Below are 19,426 nucleotides of genomic sequence, written 5' to 3' on the forward strand. Positions count from 1 at the left end.
CTGCACCGCCGTGTTCTGGGGTGCCACCCCACTAGTCGCCCACCTTCCCTTTAGGCCAGCTGCTGCTCCCAAGTCCTGGCTTATCCAACTTGCTCAGGCTCTTGAGTCCTGCAGGTTGGGTCTGCATTCCAGTCAGGCCTCTCTGGTACTTTTGCTTCAGTAGTGTACATATTTGCAATGAAATTGCCCAGAGAGTCCTCTTTGGGTTTTATAGCTGCACAAATCAGTGAGAACTGTGGGCCTACCTCAGGCTTTCTAGGTTTGGTTTTTAAGCAGAAGCAGAAGAAAAATTACAACTTAGATATTTTGGGTTTTATTGAAGTCAGACTACATAACATTCAGATTTATTAAGTCTGCATACATATTTAGTCTTTTATCTACAAAGTAACGTTGGTAATCCTTGAGGTATATTATAAAGTAGTTTGAGAAAAACCACAAAAAAACATTCACTTCGACGGTTAACATTTTTCTAAATTTAACCATTTCAGATTTCTGATCCAGTCACTCCTGCTCTCAGCGAGAAACTTCATATGTCCTTAACAAAAGCAAACAAAACGAACGGGAGTTACCACTCTGCACCCCCTCCAGGTAGATTAGTTGGGGTTCATCCAGAGAAACCCACTTCCCTCCAGTCCGTATTTTCTTTTTTTTTAACAGGCATCTCAAAAACTGTTGTCAGCAATGCCATTTGACTTTGGTGACATATTGCACTAAAGGTAATGGTTGTTCAAATAATAATATATGTGCCAGGCAGTGGAGGCTCACACCTTTAATCCCAGTACTCGGGAGGCAGAGGCAGGCAGATCTCTGTGAGTTCAAGGCCAGCCTGGTCTACAATAGTGAGTTCTAGGACAGCCAGAGCTGTTGAAAAGCCCTGTCTAATATATATACGAAGAAAGGCCTCTAGAGAACAAAACAATTATGTTCTAGACTTTTCCTAAATCCTGGGGATTGGAGCTGATGTCAGGTCACAATGTCCTGATTTTCACAAACCCCTTGTGCTGAGGCAACTGCCTGAGCAGCTTTCCTGAAATCCCAAGTTTGTGCCTCTCAACTTCAGCCAGAGTGCAAGGACCCCACAGTCTTTATTGTAGCCCAGCGTGTAACTTGCCAACGACACAGCCTACACACATGTGTAGAGAATGAAACTATATAGCAGCTACTGAAAAAGGATGGATTATTTTCAACCAGGTGGGTCACTTCCATCATCGGGCCCTGCTAGGCTGAATCCAAGCATAGTTCATGAATTCATTTGCTCTTTCATGAAATGCCCAGATTTTATCATAATCTTCTGGCTTCTAAAACTAAAAATAGTTCTCGCTGAGGTATCCTACACCTCATCTCTGGTACATATAAGATTTTGTGTGTGTGTGTTCCTTCATTAAGATACAACATGGCCCATGAATCTTTCAGACAACACAGAGTTTCAAAGGGTTTGACCACTGACCCTGCATGCCAAATCAATGAAGAGACTGTAGCATTTAAAGATACAAACTTGGAATGTTTGTGCCTAAAAAAAAAAATGTTTCTGTAGCTTTTTGGGCTCTTAAACTCAGTGATGAACACAACTCACAGACCACTGGGCACACAGGGCCTCTGTGCTAACAGATAAATTTAGAAGGTCAAGTTACAAGCCTCAGCATAGGAAAAAATGCCGCTGTGCCCAGGGTGTCTCCCTTCCCTTTTGTGTCACAGAATCTCAATTCCAAAATATATTTCATGGTTCACTGGAGAAATTCACAGCTTAAAAATATCTATAAGAAGTGAAAAGATAGAGTCTTAAGGCTATTGGAGAGAAACCACTTGGTAAGTGTTATTTAAATAAGGCTTTCCTAGTAGAAATCCAGACATAAAATATCAGAACTGTTCTCGTGACAGTGACAGCCTCCATCCTCGATCCCTTCCAGGTCCAGGTGTCCGATTTCCGCAGCTCGGCGCTAGCTCTCCACAGCCGCCCCAGTCTTGTTCTTGTTTAGTAAATCGAAGGTCTTCTGAAGCATAACGAGTGAGCTCTTCAGCTGCAAACAACATGACCAAAAATTCAGACTGCAATTTTTACTGCTACTTCACTCCAAAGGTTTTTTCTTTATGTTGGTGCTCAAATAGAACTTGACCATCCAGTACCTGATTCTGCTGCATGAACAGGTGCCGGAGGGTCTCGCTGGGTGTATTTGCTCTTACTCTTTTGGCTCTTTTTGGTCTGACTTTTGGGGGGTCCCACCACCCAGCTCCCAAATCCCACACAGAGGCTTAGTCCTAGTTTTGAGTGCCCGGCCTTCGCTTGACTTGTTTCTTACCAGTTTTTCTTAAATTATCCCCGCTACGTTTTGCCTCTGGGCTTTTTCCTTTTCTTCTGTGTATCTTGTTTTCACTGTGACTGCATGGCTGCCTGTATGGGTGAGTGGCCCCTGATGGCCTCCTCCTTCTCCTTGTGCTCTTGTGTCTTTCTTCCCAGGTGTCTCCTCCTATTTATTCTTTGCCTGCCAACCCCGCCTACCCTTTCTCCTGCCTGGCTATCGGCCATTCAGCTCTTTATTGAACCATCAGGTGTTTTAGACAGGTAAAGAATCAGAGCTTCACAGAGTCAAACAAATGCCTCATTAACAAGAGTAACACACCTTAAAATAATTTTCCATAATGAGGGCAGTTCTTTCCAGAAAGTCTGTCTTACTATCTAAAGGGAACGCCTTGGTTTCTTAGAGGTTTCTCAAGGCTCACTGGTCTCTTCACACTCCCCTCAACACCTCGAGCCCTGCGGCTAAGCCATCTAGCATCCTCTCCACAGTCCTAAAACTTCCCTATACCACCGACCCCATAGAAGTTTCCCGAAGTCCCTGTCTCTGAACTCCGGGATCATTATCCTACCTCAGATTTCCATCCTCCTTTTAAAAACAAAAATTGACTTCTCTGATAAAATTAAAAGCAACATGAGACCAAGAAACATATCTTATTCCTTACTGTATTTGCTCATGTGTTTATTCAACAAACCTGGTGTATCTGTTTCATGCTGGACACAATGCTAAGTGTGGAGTGCATAATGCAGAGCCAAGATGTTCCTAGACCTAGCCACGAAGAGCACAGGGGTTCAGCACAGCACGGTTTATAGATGGGGTTATTGAGAAAGAAGGAAAATTTCCCTTCTTTACAAGGCATGGTCATCCACCGAGAGGAAAACATGAGAGAGAAGTGAGAATGATGAGGCGGCAGGGGAGAGTTACTAAGCAACCATAGAGAAGGTCCATCTAAAGACAGCCCAGCTGAGGACCTGCCCATTCACACCCCTGAGGAACAGACAGGCCTACCTGTTCCAACATCACTATGGAATCTTGGAGCACTCCTTTTAAACGGTGAGCCTGATCTTTGTTCTTTTGAATATTTTCTGTTCTTGAGAACCTATCAGCGACTAAACTGGAAGAGAAAAAAAAATTCTAAAAATGATGAAAATAGCTGCTGACCTTATTTATAGAAATTATTGTGTCCCATGGATTGCAAACAAAGCACATCAAACCCTGCCACCACCACAAAAAAATAAAATAAAAAGTAAAATAAAACTAAGCACGTGTGACTATAAGATATAGCAGACCAGAATTCCTAAAATTAAATTTCCGGTGACAAAGAAACAGGTGGCAACAACAGGCAGGGCTGGGGTGGGGAACTTACTTTAAAGATCTCTCTTCGTGGAGGTGAAGCCGGTAGAAGGACTGAGCAGCGTGTTCTATCTTTGACAACTTCAGAAACAGCGTCACGTTCAGCAGAACTAGCAACAGCAAACTGTGCAGAACAAATGACAGCTCGTTAACCCGCACTGAGCTGCACTGCAGGCTGCAGAGGCGGCCGGGCACCCAGGTGGTAGAGGCAGGAGGATCTATTGTGATTCAAGACCACAGACAACCTGGGCTACAAAGCCAGACCCCGCCTCCTCCTCCACCTCCCCAAATGAAGAAAATAAACAATATATATGCCAAAGCTCCCAACTCTATATGATCTAGGTGATTTTCTAGTTATTTAAATCGTCCCCATTTCGTTCTATAAAATAATTATCTTCAAGTATTCCATGGCTATGTAATGGATAGTGGTGGAACTGACTAGAGTGATGAGAACAGCCCTTCAAGAATCTCAGCTCACAGGTCGCCTCTGACCCCCGGCCTCTCTTCTCTGCTGGAACCCAGCCAGTGCTGCGCAGCTACGGGTTTAGAATCTACCAGGTAAGCTTTCAGCGTCTATTTTTGGGTTATGTTGGCTTAAGCAATTACACACCCATAATACTGCATTTTAGAAGTGAAATGAAGATCAATATGCTGCTGATTTTAGGGACATCACAATGTTATCTTTTATTCCCAGTAGAAGCAAAAATGTGCATATATATGTATATATACATATATGCGTGTGTGCTGAATATATATTTGCATATTCAGCAAGTATATATGTATATATATATATATATATATTCAGCAAGACTTTCTTCTTGTTAATCTTGAATAAAGGAAGTACCAGATAAATCCTAATATATATTAATAATGATAAATATAAAATTTTTACATGCAAATGTAATGTTTTGTTTTTAACAGCAGACTTTCAAATTAATACAGACCTCATTACACATGTATATAAACTGGCAAGTAGTATCATATGTATTCACTTGTTTTGTTTTGTTAAAAGATTTATGTACCTCACATTGGACATATTGGGTCTGAGGGTATAGCTCAGTGGTAGAGTAAGTACTTATGTAGCATGAACAGAACCCTGGGTTTGATTCCAGAGAGCACAGAAAATTAAAAAGTATATAGATACATATGGTGTGTGAAAAACTAAAAGTAACAGGAGAATCAAATCTGTGAAATTATCATGGCACTGAAGTGATGTATGTGGACACACATATATACATATTTCCAGATTTGAATATAAATGCATTTTTCTACAAAGTAATATAATGGTATTTGTCATTCAAAACTAAACTGATTTAATTAGAATCTGAAAACCTTTCCTAAAACTCAAACGGAAATCTGAGAGCAGTGATGTATGCAGGGTATCCCAGCATAAAGGAGGCTGAGGCAGGAGGATCACGAGATAGTTCAAGGGTAGCCTAGACTTCATAGTAACAAAAAACACACTAATGAGGATAACAAAGTATTTCCTGCTTGTTCTGAGATCTGTAGTAAGGAAAACAGCTAAGAGCCTCATTCCAAAATTATCACCCAGTCTGTCACTGGTCAGAACCATTTATACCATCAAGGGGACTCCCCCAAGGTCCCCATGCAGCCATGTACAATTAGAGTTCTTAGGTGTGACTTCATGGGTAGGTTCCTATAGTGTATCCCAAAGTTCTGACTAATTGCCTAATAATATTTTTCATGCTGTGATGCTTAGATCATTCATATGTAGGGTGTGTGCTTTAAGGCTCATCACCAGCTGCTCGTCCAGGGGTTTGGTGTCCAGCACCCACATGGCTGCTCACAATTCTCTGTAACTCCAGGCCCAGGGAATCCAGCACCTTCTTCTGGCCTCCTTAGTTACCAGGCATACATGTGATGCACAGAAGGACACGCAGGCAAATACCCATACACATAAACATAAACTTTAAAAAATTGTTAAATGTTTTAAAAACTCCTGGTCACTATTCAAAGTCTACTGAATAGGCCTTTGAAATTAGGGCTGAAAATCTGCATTTTATCCCACTCCTAACTAATCCCTATTCATATAAACATGGGGACCACTGACCTAGTTAAGCAAAGTAGAAGGATTTTATGGGAATATGACCAACATGTATTTTCTTTAAATTTATGGAACTTCCCATAAAAACCCACAGAGTCCATAGAAATGAGTCAAAATGTTTTTCTTAAAAATGCTTAGTGTATATTTTATATTCCCTTAAATTTTACAATTCTAAAAATCATACATCAAAAGCTATCACACCCAAACCTGTCAGACTGTTTCTATGAGTCAGCAAAAGTCAATAGTGACCATTTCTACCCAGCAAAACACAACAAATGCAGGAGCTGTTGAGATGACACAGTGGTTAAGGACACTGACTGCTCTGTCGAGCACCAGGGTTTCGTTCCCAGCACCCACAGAACAGCTCACAACCGGCTGTAGCTCCAGCTCCAAGGGATCCATGCCCTCTTCTGCCCTCCAAAGGCACTGCACACACAGACACAGAGGGAAAGTACTAATAGACACGAAATAAGAATAAATCCTAAAAAAGAAAAGAGAGAGAGAGAGAGAGAGAGAGAAATGCCAATTCTTTCGGAAACTATTTAAAAACAAACAGAGATATAAACCAAGAATGGGCTAGAGAGATGGCTAGAGGGAAGAGCGCTGCCTGCTCTTCCAGAGTTCAATTCCCAGCAACCACGTGGTGGCTCACAACCATCTGTAATGAGGTCTGGTGCCCTCTTCTGACTGCAGACATGCATGCAGGCAGAACACTGTATATATAATAAAAAATGTTAAAAACCAAGTAAGTACAATGAATACTCACCAAATGCTCATCACCACAATCAGAGCGGTGTCACAGCTGTCCACGGTCTTCCTCTTTCCTGTAGGTGAAAGTGGGAGTGAGAACTGTGAACACTGCTGAAAGTTAATAATCATCCAAAATCAACCTGAAAAAAATATGTCATTTAGGGTGAAGTCTCTGCACTTTTTATTTTTTAGACTCATGATACCCTGGGTAAAATGTGAAACAAACCTAAAAGGAGATAAGCCATGGCAGTTCTTCAAATTTGAAACATGTTACAAATTAATTTACTATGAAATTAAATAATACATAGCACATGATGTAATGCTAAGAATATTGAGCTTATCTAATATATAACGTTATTCTCCTTTAAAAAAAGTGACCAATCACTGTGACCCAAAAATTTATGTTTCAAAATTAAAAAGCTGTTGATCTTAATCAGTGATTGGACATAGTTACACAAAGTTAAAAGTCTAATGGGGACATGGTAATGTAAGGGGAACAGAGGGGCTGACAGCTTTAGGGCTGTGGAGGGAATAAAGTATAGGGAAAAGTCTGCGAAAACGAAAATCACGTTCCACCTCTGCAGTTTGCCTAGGCTAGCCCCGACGGTACACTCAGAGCTAAACATCAGGTATCTGTACACGTTAAGCAGGAAATAAACAAGTAAGCTGCCCAGAGCTTGGATTTAGTGACTCATTGGTGACAGTAGCCAGCTGGACAGCACAGACAGCTGAAGGGACAGCTCTAAGCAGCCCCAACCAACTGCTGTTGTGAAGGGATCTGGTACAGTGCCATCAGACTTGAGATTTTATTTAAATATCCTTTTTTTTTCCTTCCTTTTTGAGGCAGCATTTCAGTATGTAATTCTGGCTGCCCTGGAACTCACGAGGTAGACCAGCTGGCCTCAAACTCACCGAGATCTGCCTGCCTCCGTCTGAGTGCTGGAACTAAAGGCATGTACCAGTACAGTCAGCCTGAAACTTTTAAATGCTCTGTGGACCAAACAAAATACTCTACTGGCCACATGCCTGCCATGTCCCAACTCTTCCTTTAGGCTTCTACGTAGCCGCCACTAAGAAACTCAGAGTATATTAAATATTATCCAAAAGGAGAGCAAGGTAGACTTCCTTAAATGACATTCTTCGTGAACAAGAGACACCTCGTGCATCCTGAGGCTAAAATCTTTTACCTGTAACATCCCCTTTGGCCTCGAAGCCCACATCTATAGAAGAACGCTGGGAGGGCAGCTTAGGAACTGTTTCTGCCGTTCGATTCAAGGTCCGCCTTCTCCGTCGTAGGCTACTGAGTTTTCCAGGGTCTTCGATGGATTGATTTAACACAGACTCTTCCATTAATAAATCTGATTCTAAGGTGAAAATTTTAAAACAATAGGATAAGGAGGAAGCCTTCTCAGCTGTAAGACCTAGGCTGTGCGTGTGTGTGTGTGTGTGTGTCCACGCATGGGTGCATGCACAGGTTTGCTTGTTTGAGCCTTGATAATCTTTTCTAATCATATGTTAGGTTTTACAGACTAGATTCAAACTTTATTCTTAATTAAAAGCTTTGGAGACTACAATGACCCTATAATGAGGCTTCATTATTCTAGGAAGAATGTTTATCAATAAATGATGGGATCATCAGTGGAAACTCACTAGTGCTATATTAAATATTAACATAATGGCTTCAGTTATGGAAACAACAGCTCCACATACTTCCATGAGGTCATTAGAAAGCGTTCCAAAATAGAGCCCAGTGTTTCCTAACCCTAAAGCGAAGAGAAACATGTAGACGTTCTAAGGTTTGCAAAGGAACATTCTGGCAAGGGGATCTTCAAACAACCTAAAAAATCCCAATTTTTTTTGTCATTTATTTCAACCCTTTCCTCTCTCAGTTTTTCATCCAAATCTCATTATCCAATAGCCAAGCTCATGTTTAAGCTTCATTTTCTCTGTTGCTGATGAGAAGTTTAATAATGAAACAGTCAAAGGGAAAAGAGCTGGAGGACAAATGACCAACAAAATAAACCATGCAGCCTAAGTCGCTCAAGCTGATTGGCCTCAGCTTTTCCTTCAGTAAAATTAATTATGTTCACATATGTGCGGTGTTCCCTCATGGATTTATTAAGAATACCCCAGCACAACAGCACATTGCTTCTCACGGTCATCTACCAGTACCCCCTCCACCAAATCCATAGGAACAGAGTGCCATTGCCAAGTGGGCCTACATAAGCCCAGGAAAGCTGCGGCCAAGAAGGCAGGTGTGGGCCCGGGGCTCTGCAGACGTGAGAGAGGGTGAGCGACTCCATAACCAATTTTGTAATCCCAAACTGTGGTCAGCCTCCTGCCTCCTTGCAAAGGCAAGCAGTGTGTGATCTTGAAGAAGTCACTTAACCCTACTTTGATTTCCTCTGTAGTCAAATGGGAAACACCAATCATAGCTACACCTCACAGGGCTTCTGTGAATATGAAATGCTCACACTATGATGTAAAATTTAATTCTGTGGCGGGCATAAAACAAGCATTAAATAAGCATGGTTAGCAATAATAACTGAGATTTTAAAACCTCAATATTGACAGAGCAAGTGAGGAGCGGAAGCCACTTCCGTGAGCATCATTCCAGCCTTGTCACCTGGACCCTCCGTGTCCTAAACACGTGACCTGGACACAAACAGATGCAGCAAAACTTTACAGACCGAGCTGTTTGAAGTAGCTCTCCAGCGAACTCCAGGAATTCTTCTCAATTAAAGACTTGATAATGCCCCATGGTTGTTTCCTGTATCTCACGTCTGTGGAAACTCTAGTAGGATGAGAAGAGACAGACTTTAGCCAGCAGAAGAGACCAGGTGAGTTCAGGGGAGTATGGCCATAGGCTACTTTAGCTATCCCACTGCAACAAAACGTAAGGTTACATTCTGTGGAAAGCCAAAAGAATGAAATGTCATTACTATTATAAAATAAAAATTTGTTCTTCTTTTAAAACCATTGTGAGCTGCTACTAACCTCATCAAATTATAATATTTTACCCTCACCAAAATAGCAATGAAAGCTTCAATAAATGCTAAGAAATTAAGTTGGCAGTAATGGCATATGCCTTTAATCCCAGCACTTGAGAGGAAGAGGCAGGTGGATCTCTATGAGTTTGAGACCAGCCAAGTCTATAGAGCAAGTTCCAGGACAGCCAGGGCTACACAGAGAAACTCTGCCTTGAAACACAAAAATGAAGGAAGGAAGGAAGGAAGGAAGGAAGGAAGGAAGGAAGGAAGGAAGGAAGGAAGGAAGGAAGGAAGGAAGGAGAGAGGGGGGAGAGAGAGAGGGGGGAGAGAGAAGGAGAGAGGGAAAGGGGGAGGAAGAGAGAACTAAATAAATTTCTAAATGCCTGGGAGGGGTCATCAGATCTCTTGATCACACACTAGCTGAAAGTAGTTCTATTCCTTAACTCCGAGCAAAGCCTGTGACGGCCACCGCTCTTCAAGGCCGCAGCATTCTTTACTGCCCACTGCAGCTGAGTCCCTTACTGCTCACCACACCTTCCCGTGGAACTCCTGGCCCCTGTGACCCTTAGACTTGGTCATGTGACTTGTTGTGGCCAGTTCTATGGCTTTTTCTTCCTGTGGCAACTGAAGAACTCTTGTTCTAGACTGTGCAGCCCCAGAATCTCAAAGCCTTTATCAGTTTCAGTCTTAGTGAGGACTTCTACCCTTCTGATCACTGCTGGACATGTAAATTAGGCAAGAAGTAAAGTTTTGTTGTGCTTGACTAAGAATTCAAGGCTAATGTTATGCATCATACTGTGGACTACTTTAAAACATACACTTGCGATTGCTCACCTCAGCCTGCATCTCTGCTTTGCAGATCGGACGATACAGTATCTATTCAGTGTATAGAAGTAGTCGTGGTAGGGAACGTCATGTGTCAGGACTTCTGAATCTACTAAATAAAATTGTGCTTCCCGGCTTTCCTTATACAGTGTCTGCCGAAATAAGATGCAAATGCCTATTTTCAATATTTTTATGTTCTCAGCTATTTAGAACAAATATACTGAAGTTCCTTCATCAAAAATCTTAATGACAAGCTAGCACTGAATGAGAAATAAGTTGCAGAGTCTTCCTGTGTTTATTGGCTATAATGAATTTTAAGTTAAAATTAAATTGACAATTCAAAATCAATTGAATAATGCAAGAGCCACAACTCCTACATTCTCTGAAGTTTAACAGAACCAAATGTCAACAGGGGGGTGGAGGGGGTAGGGGGGAATAAATGATGCAACTAGACCAAACATCACTTTCCCTGAACAGGACATGGGGAGCTGTCAGGTGAACCTTTCTCATTTTAACAGCCTTCCACCTGTCCTTGAAGGAGGAAAGACTGACTGCTAAACTTATGGAAGATTCTCCTATGCCGAAAGACTGATCTCTTCATATCTCTGACAATCTCTTAAAATGGTATGTAAGACAGGAAGTCACATTCTCTTTGCCCCGATGGAGAAAACTGCAGCAGCACCCCACCTTCAGGAGTTCATGCACTTCATATCACAAGCCTGCTGCTCAGACTGGCCAAACATGCTCTGCTCTGGGCCAGTACCGCACTAGTCCTGAAGAAGACTATGGGCTTGTACTTAGTTTTTAAAACCCCTGTTTTCCCATGCGTCACTGCAGCTACCTAGCTCTTTGGCTTCCTCCCTGACATGATCCTATAAATTAGATTTTAGAAGTGTTTGTTTTAAAATTTTCTATTATGGTCAAGCGGTGGTGGCACACGCCTTTAATCCCAGCCCTTGGGAGGCAGAAGCAGCTGGATCTCTGTAAGTTCATGGCAAGCCTGGCCTACACAGCAAGTTCTAGGCAGGTGGTCTATTTGACCAGGGGTAGGAGGGTGTGCTTTCTAGGCTTTGAAGGCCTTTCTAACCTGTGACAGTTCATTATCCCTGCCAGGTGTTGGGTGAAATTGTCTCATAAACTGTTGCCTGTGACAGGCCACATCTCTCCTGCTGCAGGCATGACCCCTCCAGAACACTGAGAGAGTCACTCACCTGCTTCTCTGTGGCAGTAGTGTATTTCCCCGTAAGTGGATTACTGAGGACTATAGTGTAGGTCATGGTTCTCAGCTGATCGCCTCCAGACTCAACTGTCCAGGGTGTAGATACCACATCTAAACAGAGCAAACAGAGAAACTTTAAGATGAACCCAGGGTGCAGTTGGAGAATTATATAAACGTTTACAAGCAGAATCTGTCCAAGTTTTACAACCACATTAAAAAAGGAAGCATCATACACCCAAGAGTTGACCATTCAGGACATGCTATAAATATAACAGGTTTAGGTGCTGTGGGACAATGGTCTTGTACTTTGTAAAGATTTGTCAGTGTGTTATTTTAATAAAACACTGATTGGCCAGTAGCCAGGCAGAAAGTATAGATGGGGCAACCAGAACAGGAGAATTCTGGGAAGAGGAAAGGTTCAGTCTGCAGTTGTTACGCAGACACAGAGGAAGCAAGATGAGAAGGCCTCGCTGATAAAAGGTACCAAGCCACATGGCTAACACAGACAAGAATTATGGGCTAACTTAAGATGTAAAAATTAGTTAATAAAAAGCCTGAGCTAATAGGCCAACCAGTTTTAATTAATGTAGAACTCTGTGTGTTTCTTTGGGACTGAATGGCTTGGGACTGGGCAGGACAGAAACCTCTGTCAACATTTAGGCATCATTCATTCAAAAACATATGTACACTAAAGCAAAAAAAAACTAGCCTACAATTCACAATCCCAGAGAACCTAGACAACAATGAGGACACTAAGAGAGAAATACATAAATCTAATCTACATGGGAAGTAGAAAAAGACAAGATCTCCTGAGTAAATTGGGAGCATGGGAACCATGGCAGAGAGTTGAAAGGGGAGGGGAGCAGAGAAAAATGTATAGCTAAATAAAATCAATAATTAAAAAGAAGCCATTTCTTCTTAAAAAATGTATACTTAATTTCAAAGAACTTTTCCAGATTATCTGGTCATATATAAGCCTACTCCAAGAAAACACAAATAATCTACTGCTAATCAGAAATAGGATCAGCAGTGATCATTGAATCCTGTTATTGAAAGTCCATACTATTGAAATAAAGCAACCATCAAGATCTATTTTCCCATGCTTGTTACACTTGGATCTTTAGCATGCTACCAACAACGCCTACTGAATCATTATTTGCCAGAATATCCTCTGATAAGCATCATATTGGAAAAGACAGTCCTCAATACTAAAGTTCTTTATCAGATAAAACATCAAGAATGAAATTTTGGGCTGGATAGATGGCTCAGAGGTTAAGAACACTGACAGTTCTTCCAGAGGTCCTGAGCTCAATTCCCAACAACCATATGGTGGCTCACAACCACCTATGATGAGATCTGTTGCCCCCTTCTGGTGTGCAGTCAAACATGCAGACAGAACACTGTATGAATAATAAATAAATGAATAAATAAATCTTGAAAAAAGGGAATGAAATTATAAGAAAAGAACAACAGACAAAAGGATACATTGTGTCATTTTTATGGAGCTAATGTAAAAATGAAAAAGACAGAAATTGCTGAATACTTTAAGAATCATTTGTTTTTGATAAACACAAACAATTTAAATTGGTGAAACTTCACACCCATCAGGGTGGCTATTATGTAATACTAGATTAAGGAGTGTTGATGACTCTGCGGCACAGCAGTCTCTATGCACTGCTAGGAGGACTGTAAAATGGTACAGTTATAAAATGCAGAATGTCTGAGCCTCAAAAATATAATAAAGTTACCCTTGGATGTAACAATCTGCCTCTAGACAACTAATATACAGAGAGCAGAGTTCAAAGTGAGGACTCAAGTAGGTATCTGCATATTACTGGCCAGAGCAGTGTTTCTTTCAGAGTAGCTAACAGTTATAAACACAGAGTGTCACTAATGGATGAATGCACACACAGAATATGGTATTATATATGCATACATGGATATAATTCTGCCTTTAAAAGAGGTGGGATTCTGCTACATGTCCCTTATGGATGGATGGATTTGAAGACATAATGTTATGTGTAAAACTTCTCAGTAAAAGGCAAATGTTAGAGACTTTCATTTATATGAAGTAGCCTGAGTTAAATTCATAACTATAAAAGATGGAATGGGGTTCCTTAGGAACTAGGGAGGGACAAATGGAGAGCTGTTGTTTATAGGTTCAGAGTTTCTATTTGGGTTGACGGCAAAAGTCTGGAGCTGAATTGGTGATGGTCACACAATGAATGTACGGAACACCTCTGAACTGTGTGTTGAGAAACAGCAAGCTTCATATCATGTGTGTTTCCCCACAACTTTAAAATCTGAGCCCAGCTAAGGTAAATATGGATGTTATTATACCAGTCATGCAGCTTCTCTGAAGGTTTACATGTATCTAAATGAAAAATATTTTAAATTGACTTTTTAATTAGAATGATGCTATGCAACTGTAAATAGAAATCAAAGAGACTGCCAATTTAAAAGTTTCTTATTAAAATAAATTAGATCTATGGGGCTGGTGAAATGGCTCAGGAGATATTTTATTTTTTCGCCATGATAAAATACCATGACCCAAAGTCCCCAATAACATACTTCCTCCACCAAGAAGACTATACCACCTAAAATTCTACAGCCTCTGCAAACAGCGCCACCAACTGGAGACCTGGTATTCAAATGCCAGTGTGGGGCATTTCTCATTCAAACCATTATAACAGGTAAAGGTACTTGACATCAACCCTGCTAATCCAAGTTTGATTTTCTGAACCCCCGTGGTAGAAAAAGAAAACTGTCTCTCTCTCTCTCACACACACACACATACACACACACACACACACACACACACACACACACACACAGGAACTAGCACGCACACGTATGCATGCACATTGTGAAAAACTAGAAGAAAAAGAAAGAAAGACAACTTTAATTACCAGGTAGAAAGTTCTAAGAATAACTATGGATTTTAGTGACAAGCAAATTATCGGCCGGGCAGTGGTGGCACACGCCTTTAATCCCAGCACTCGGGAGGCAGAGGCAGGCGGATCTCTGTGAGTTCGAGACCAGCCTGTTCTACAAGAGCTAGTTCCAGGACAGGCTCCAAAGCCACAGAGAAACCCTATCTCGAAAAACCAAAAAAAAAAAAAAAAGCAAATTATCCTTTGGAGAAAAGCCTCTTGACTCATTCCAGGACTACCCTGTAGTGTGCCTATAACTGCCAGACTTTGAGGAAGCTGGAAGCCTTTGATCCCAAAGCTATTCATGACACCAGAGAGTGGACATAGTCATCCATGATGAAGCCAGATAGGCACTAGACAACAAAGTTGTGCTTCAAGAAGCAAACTCCGCTCCATACCGTCTCTACTGACCAGCGGTGCTTCCTGGACATAAAGAGGACAGCATCCCAGCAACAACCATTGCTTAGCAACTACGGGATGAACCATTCCTGACTCTTCACAAGTATCAAGTCCTCCAGATAGAAGTGAATAGTAAAGTACAAAATGGATTCAAAAGAGATACAGTTAAGTTAAATATGAGCCACTGGGCAGAGGATGACGTACACCTCCGAAACATTCCATGTTTTTAATGGAAAATAGAAAATATATTCTCAAAGTCATGAAACACAGGATATAATCACAAAGTTCCATATCAACAGAATCCCTTTGCTACTCTACTGTGGAGAAGAGCATTCATTTTTGGTCCTGGATTCGCTATCATTGATCTTACCTATGAATATATACTTGTGCTTTTGTGGATGATTCAAATAACCTAATGGTTAACAAAAATCCTTAGGTTATAGAATTGATTCACTGACCATGTCAAATGGCTTACCTTGTAAAAATGTCTGCTGCTATGGTGTTCTAATTTTATATGGTTGACTTGTAGCATTAAAAAAATATTTGGAACAATTGATATAAATTCATTTTTAAACTTACTATAAACTTGTTTGACCTATTTAATGAAGAAGAACTTTTATCACACGAGCAGTGAAATTCTCCTAAGAGTGTTATCAGCTCTATAAAACTGTTATATCATAAGCTATTATATCATTATTTATAAACTATAAAACATCATATCATAGGTACTGTGATCAAAGGGCACAGCTCCATCATTTTCACATAGGAAGCACACAGAGACACTAGTACTCCAACTAAGATGTGAAACTTCTTATCTGCATCTGAAAGCAGCCTTCCCAGGCTTTACCCATCTACCCCTCATCACAGGAACCATGAGCACACTGACTTCCATGTCTCGGTCAAGCAATTACACATCATGCACGCTTTACATCTAGTTTCTTTTGCTTAACACTGTGTCTGTGAGGCCCACTCATAGTTGTAGGTGGGGGTTCTGTGGGAACCCAAATGTGAGCCTATTCCACCTTGTCTGAAGGTCAAAAAGTTTGGGCTTTTTACAGCTCTTTCAAAGTTGTTGACAAGTGTGGCTACAAAACAAGAAATACCGACCTGGGCTGTGGTCACTTGCTGTTCTGGAGATTAAGATGGTAGATCTGCTCCACCCTGACCAAAAGTCAGAGAATTCAAGCATGCTTCTGCTCCTTCTTTTGAAATGGAGGTTTGACTTAAGGAGTGGCTGCCTGCAGGATGCTTGATGTAAGGTGTGTTCACTATCCTAAACAAAAAATGCTTTGCTCAGGAATTAATGGTCTGATATCTCAAGTATGGAAGCAAGTAACTACTTTGGTTGTCCTTTGTACTATGTTAAAGCAGTCTTTTACCTTCTCCCCACCCCCTTCTGTGTTGGAGTATAAAAGAGTATGATAAATAAATGCAGGCAAGTTTCAGCATTCAGGATCCACTGGGTTGGCCTCCCGGTACTATCTTGTGTCTCTGTGTTTCTTTCCTATCTCTATTCCTCCCTACCTAACATTTCTAATCCTCACACCCCTACCCTGGAACAGACAAACCCTCTTGTGGCTAGGATTGCAGCATAAGTCACCCCAAAAAGGCCTTTCAAGACAGAGTTCACTGTTATTTGCATTAGTATATGGAATTCTTTAATGAAAATTTAATATAATTTTGTCACTCTATTAATGATGGATGTTTGAGATCATAAATGATGTTTCCATAATCCCAGTAATTGTCAAAGCACACACACACAATTCTGATGAGGGTGTACTTCAGATGGAAGGACAGAGACACTACAGGCCGTTTGACCAAGTGATTGCTTCAGTGTATACTCCACATGAATCCAGTTGTCACTGGAACCCTTTCCAATAGGGTCCGACTCCACTGAATGGGTACATTGATGAATAACTGCAATTTTTAAAGGGTATGAATATAACCTTAGTAGCATTTACCTAATTAAACAATTATATTGTTCACATGTGAATTTAACTAAACATTTAAATCATAGTTGAAGAGATGGCAGTTAAGAATAGTTAAGAGTGCCAGATGGTGGTGGTGCACGCCTTTAATCCCAGCACTCTGGAGGCAGAGACAGGCAGATCTCTGTGAGTTTGAGTCCAGCCTGGTCTACAAGAGCTAGTTCCAGGACAGGCTCCAAAGCTACAGAGAAACTCTGTCTCGAAAAACAAAAACAACAGCAACAAAAACAAAAACAGTTAATAACACTGACTGCTCTATCAGAAGACCTGGGTTCAATTCCCAGCACCCACATGGCAGCTTACAACTGTCTGTAACTTCAGTTCCTAGGTACCAACACCCTCACACAGATATACATGTAGGCAAAATACCAATGCATATAAAATAAAGATAAATAAATTATTTTAAAAAAGTAAAATCAACACCTTAAAATCAAAGTGTATCTAATGCCTCCCCACAAAATCAGTCCCAAACCTCTAAGGATAATCCTCCCAAACTCATTGTTAGATAAGAACAGAAGACCAACCTATTATATTTCTAGAAGTAGTGAATCTCTGCATAAAGTGTGAGCTAGTGAAGAGCAGTTCAAACATTCTCTCAGCACTCATGTGAAAAACGCGGTTGATATAAAGTCTTCCTTGAAGATCTTTCTCCGGAATATTTTCTAGAAAAACAAAACACAAACCAGAGGAGAAGAAATTAAGAAAAGACAATTTCAATATTTGAGGGAGAACTGTGTTTTATTTTGGCCTTAATACAAAAAGTTTTTAAATGTGATTATCCTGCTTCAGAATAATAAAAATACTACAAATTGGAAGATATATATGTGCATATTCATATATATAACATAAGCATATGTACATGACTAAATAAGACCACCATCTCCAATTATTAAAATCCAAAATACACAGAAATACTTAACTAGAATAATATTAAACTCCTTCTATAAGATACCATGCATATGAATGTTTAATATGTGATAAAAGAAATAATAATTATCAGAGCCATTTCAAGTCATACCACCAAATACATTCGGTAGATATTAAGTAGCCAGTGATTCTATTTGCTGCGTGCACTAACTCATTGGTCCAATGATCTCACTTTGTTTACCAGACAGGTATCACCATATTCATAGTGTATTCTGTGGAGGCTCGAAAATGTGAGACTATTTCCATGTTGACCAAAAGTCAGGGAGTTGGGACTTACCTCTACTTCCTTCAAGGTTATTGTGCTTCTACCTCAAACAAAGGTCCCACCTAGTAGTTGAACAGGAGTTCTGCTCTCTCAAGATTATTGTCAACAGGAAGAGGTATTTTTGTCGAGGTTGATCCCCAACAGTATTCTCAGTGCTCTACATTACAATGGGAATAACAACTCCTCCTAAAAAAGTATTCACCAAAGCTGAATAATGTCCAGTAGAACAGTACTTGGTCTACCTGGGAACTTGATAGTCAGGTATCTGCTGAAAATTACTGCAGCAAATGAAGTAATGTCTGTTCACCCCTTCTGATGTTCCTATAGCCATCTCTCTGTCAGTGTTCCCATGGTCATCATCTCTCTGTCAGTGTTCCCATGGTCATCTCTATGTAAGTGTTCCTGTGGTCATCTCTATGTTAGTGTTCACGTGCTCATCTCAGTGTTTCCATGGTCATCTCTATGTCAATATTCACATATGTGATCATGTCTATGTCAGTGTTCCCATGGTCACGTCCATGTCAGAAACTGTGCCAACCACCTTCCAGCATGGATTCTTCTCGGCCTTATGCAGTCCTCTGAAAGGACTTCTTCCTCTATGGGGGAGAAAGGTGTGGTGGAGAGACAGCTGTCAAGATATCAAGGTCAGGAATGACTGCTCTGAAATTTGAATCCACTCCAGCACACAAAAAGTGCCCTGTGTTTTATATAGCCAGAAAGAGTCTAACTGAAAAAATTATTTTTAAAAATGGGGAAAAATGGAAAGGAAAAGAGCAGGAATCGAAGCTTGGTGCACAATGAAAATAGTGGAAATACAACACAAAATTTTACTCATCTGAGGACAGTGACTGGTTATTATTTTAAGCCTTACCCTCCACCAATACACAATAAAAAACCATGACAAGAGCTCCAAACATCAAAAAACCAAACTCCAAGGGTTAGCTGTGTGAAGAATCTGTCAATATTAACCTACGGGAACCAGTGTGGTTCAACAAAGACATGGTCTACAAACCAGAAAAGCATCTAAGCTTGCCCCCACCACTATTGTTTGCTCCCTCACTATTGATTTGTGTGTAGAGAATTTACAAACGCCATGTATATATCAATTTATGCTCTTCTTATAAAAACACTATTTATCGGCAGAACAATTCACTGAAATCTCAAAGAGCTCCTTGGGTGTAGAAATCATCCCTGAAATTAGGCAATTTGCTAAAGTTCCATAAGATAGCCTCCCTGCTAGGCTCTTGAGCTTTCACTGACACAGAAGTATTATATGTCCATGATGAAAATAACTCAAATATTCACAAAGGAAGCAAACAAAAATTCAATGGGATTTCTTCAGGAGAGTCCTTCTATACAAGGATCCATCCCAAAATGCTACATTGCACTTAGTTATTTTCTCTCTTTAGCCAGCTCTA

The 19,426-nt window shown here is 40.6% G+C and overlaps 1 protein-coding gene across 3 annotated transcripts in view; it reads right to left on the bottom strand.

The window, feature by feature from the left end:
• Positions 1 to 290: 290 nt before the first annotated feature.
• Gramd1c (GRAM domain containing 1C) overlaps positions 291 to 19,426 on the bottom strand; it is a 78,238-nt gene continuing 59,102 nt past the window's right edge. For 2 of the 3 annotated variants that reach the window (XM_075963317.1, XM_075963332.1), the window contains 9 exons: positions 17,341 to 17,478; positions 11,489 to 11,607; positions 10,287 to 10,429; positions 9,153 to 9,256; positions 7,650 to 7,826; positions 6,479 to 6,536; positions 3,661 to 3,771; positions 3,303 to 3,408; positions 291 to 2,018 (listed from right to left, as the gene is read on the bottom strand). In XM_075963317.1, the coding sequence (XP_075819432.1) occupies positions 1,938 to 2,018; positions 3,303 to 3,408; positions 3,661 to 3,771; positions 6,479 to 6,536; positions 7,650 to 7,826; positions 9,153 to 9,256; positions 10,287 to 10,429; positions 11,489 to 11,607; positions 17,341 to 17,478 (1,037 nt within the window). In that variant the 3' untranslated portion in view covers positions 291 to 1,937. The remainder of the gene's footprint in view (positions 2,019 to 3,302; positions 3,409 to 3,660; positions 3,772 to 6,478; positions 6,537 to 7,649; positions 7,827 to 9,152; positions 9,257 to 10,286; positions 10,430 to 11,488; positions 11,608 to 17,340; positions 17,479 to 19,426) is intronic. The other variant, XM_075963324.1, reaches the window with a different exon arrangement.

Source organism: Microtus pennsylvanicus, chromosome 1 (genome assembly GCF_037038515.1).
Source record: "Microtus pennsylvanicus isolate mMicPen1 chromosome 1, mMicPen1.hap1, whole genome shotgun sequence".
NCBI lineage: Eukaryota > Metazoa > Chordata > Mammalia > Rodentia > Cricetidae > Microtus > Microtus pennsylvanicus.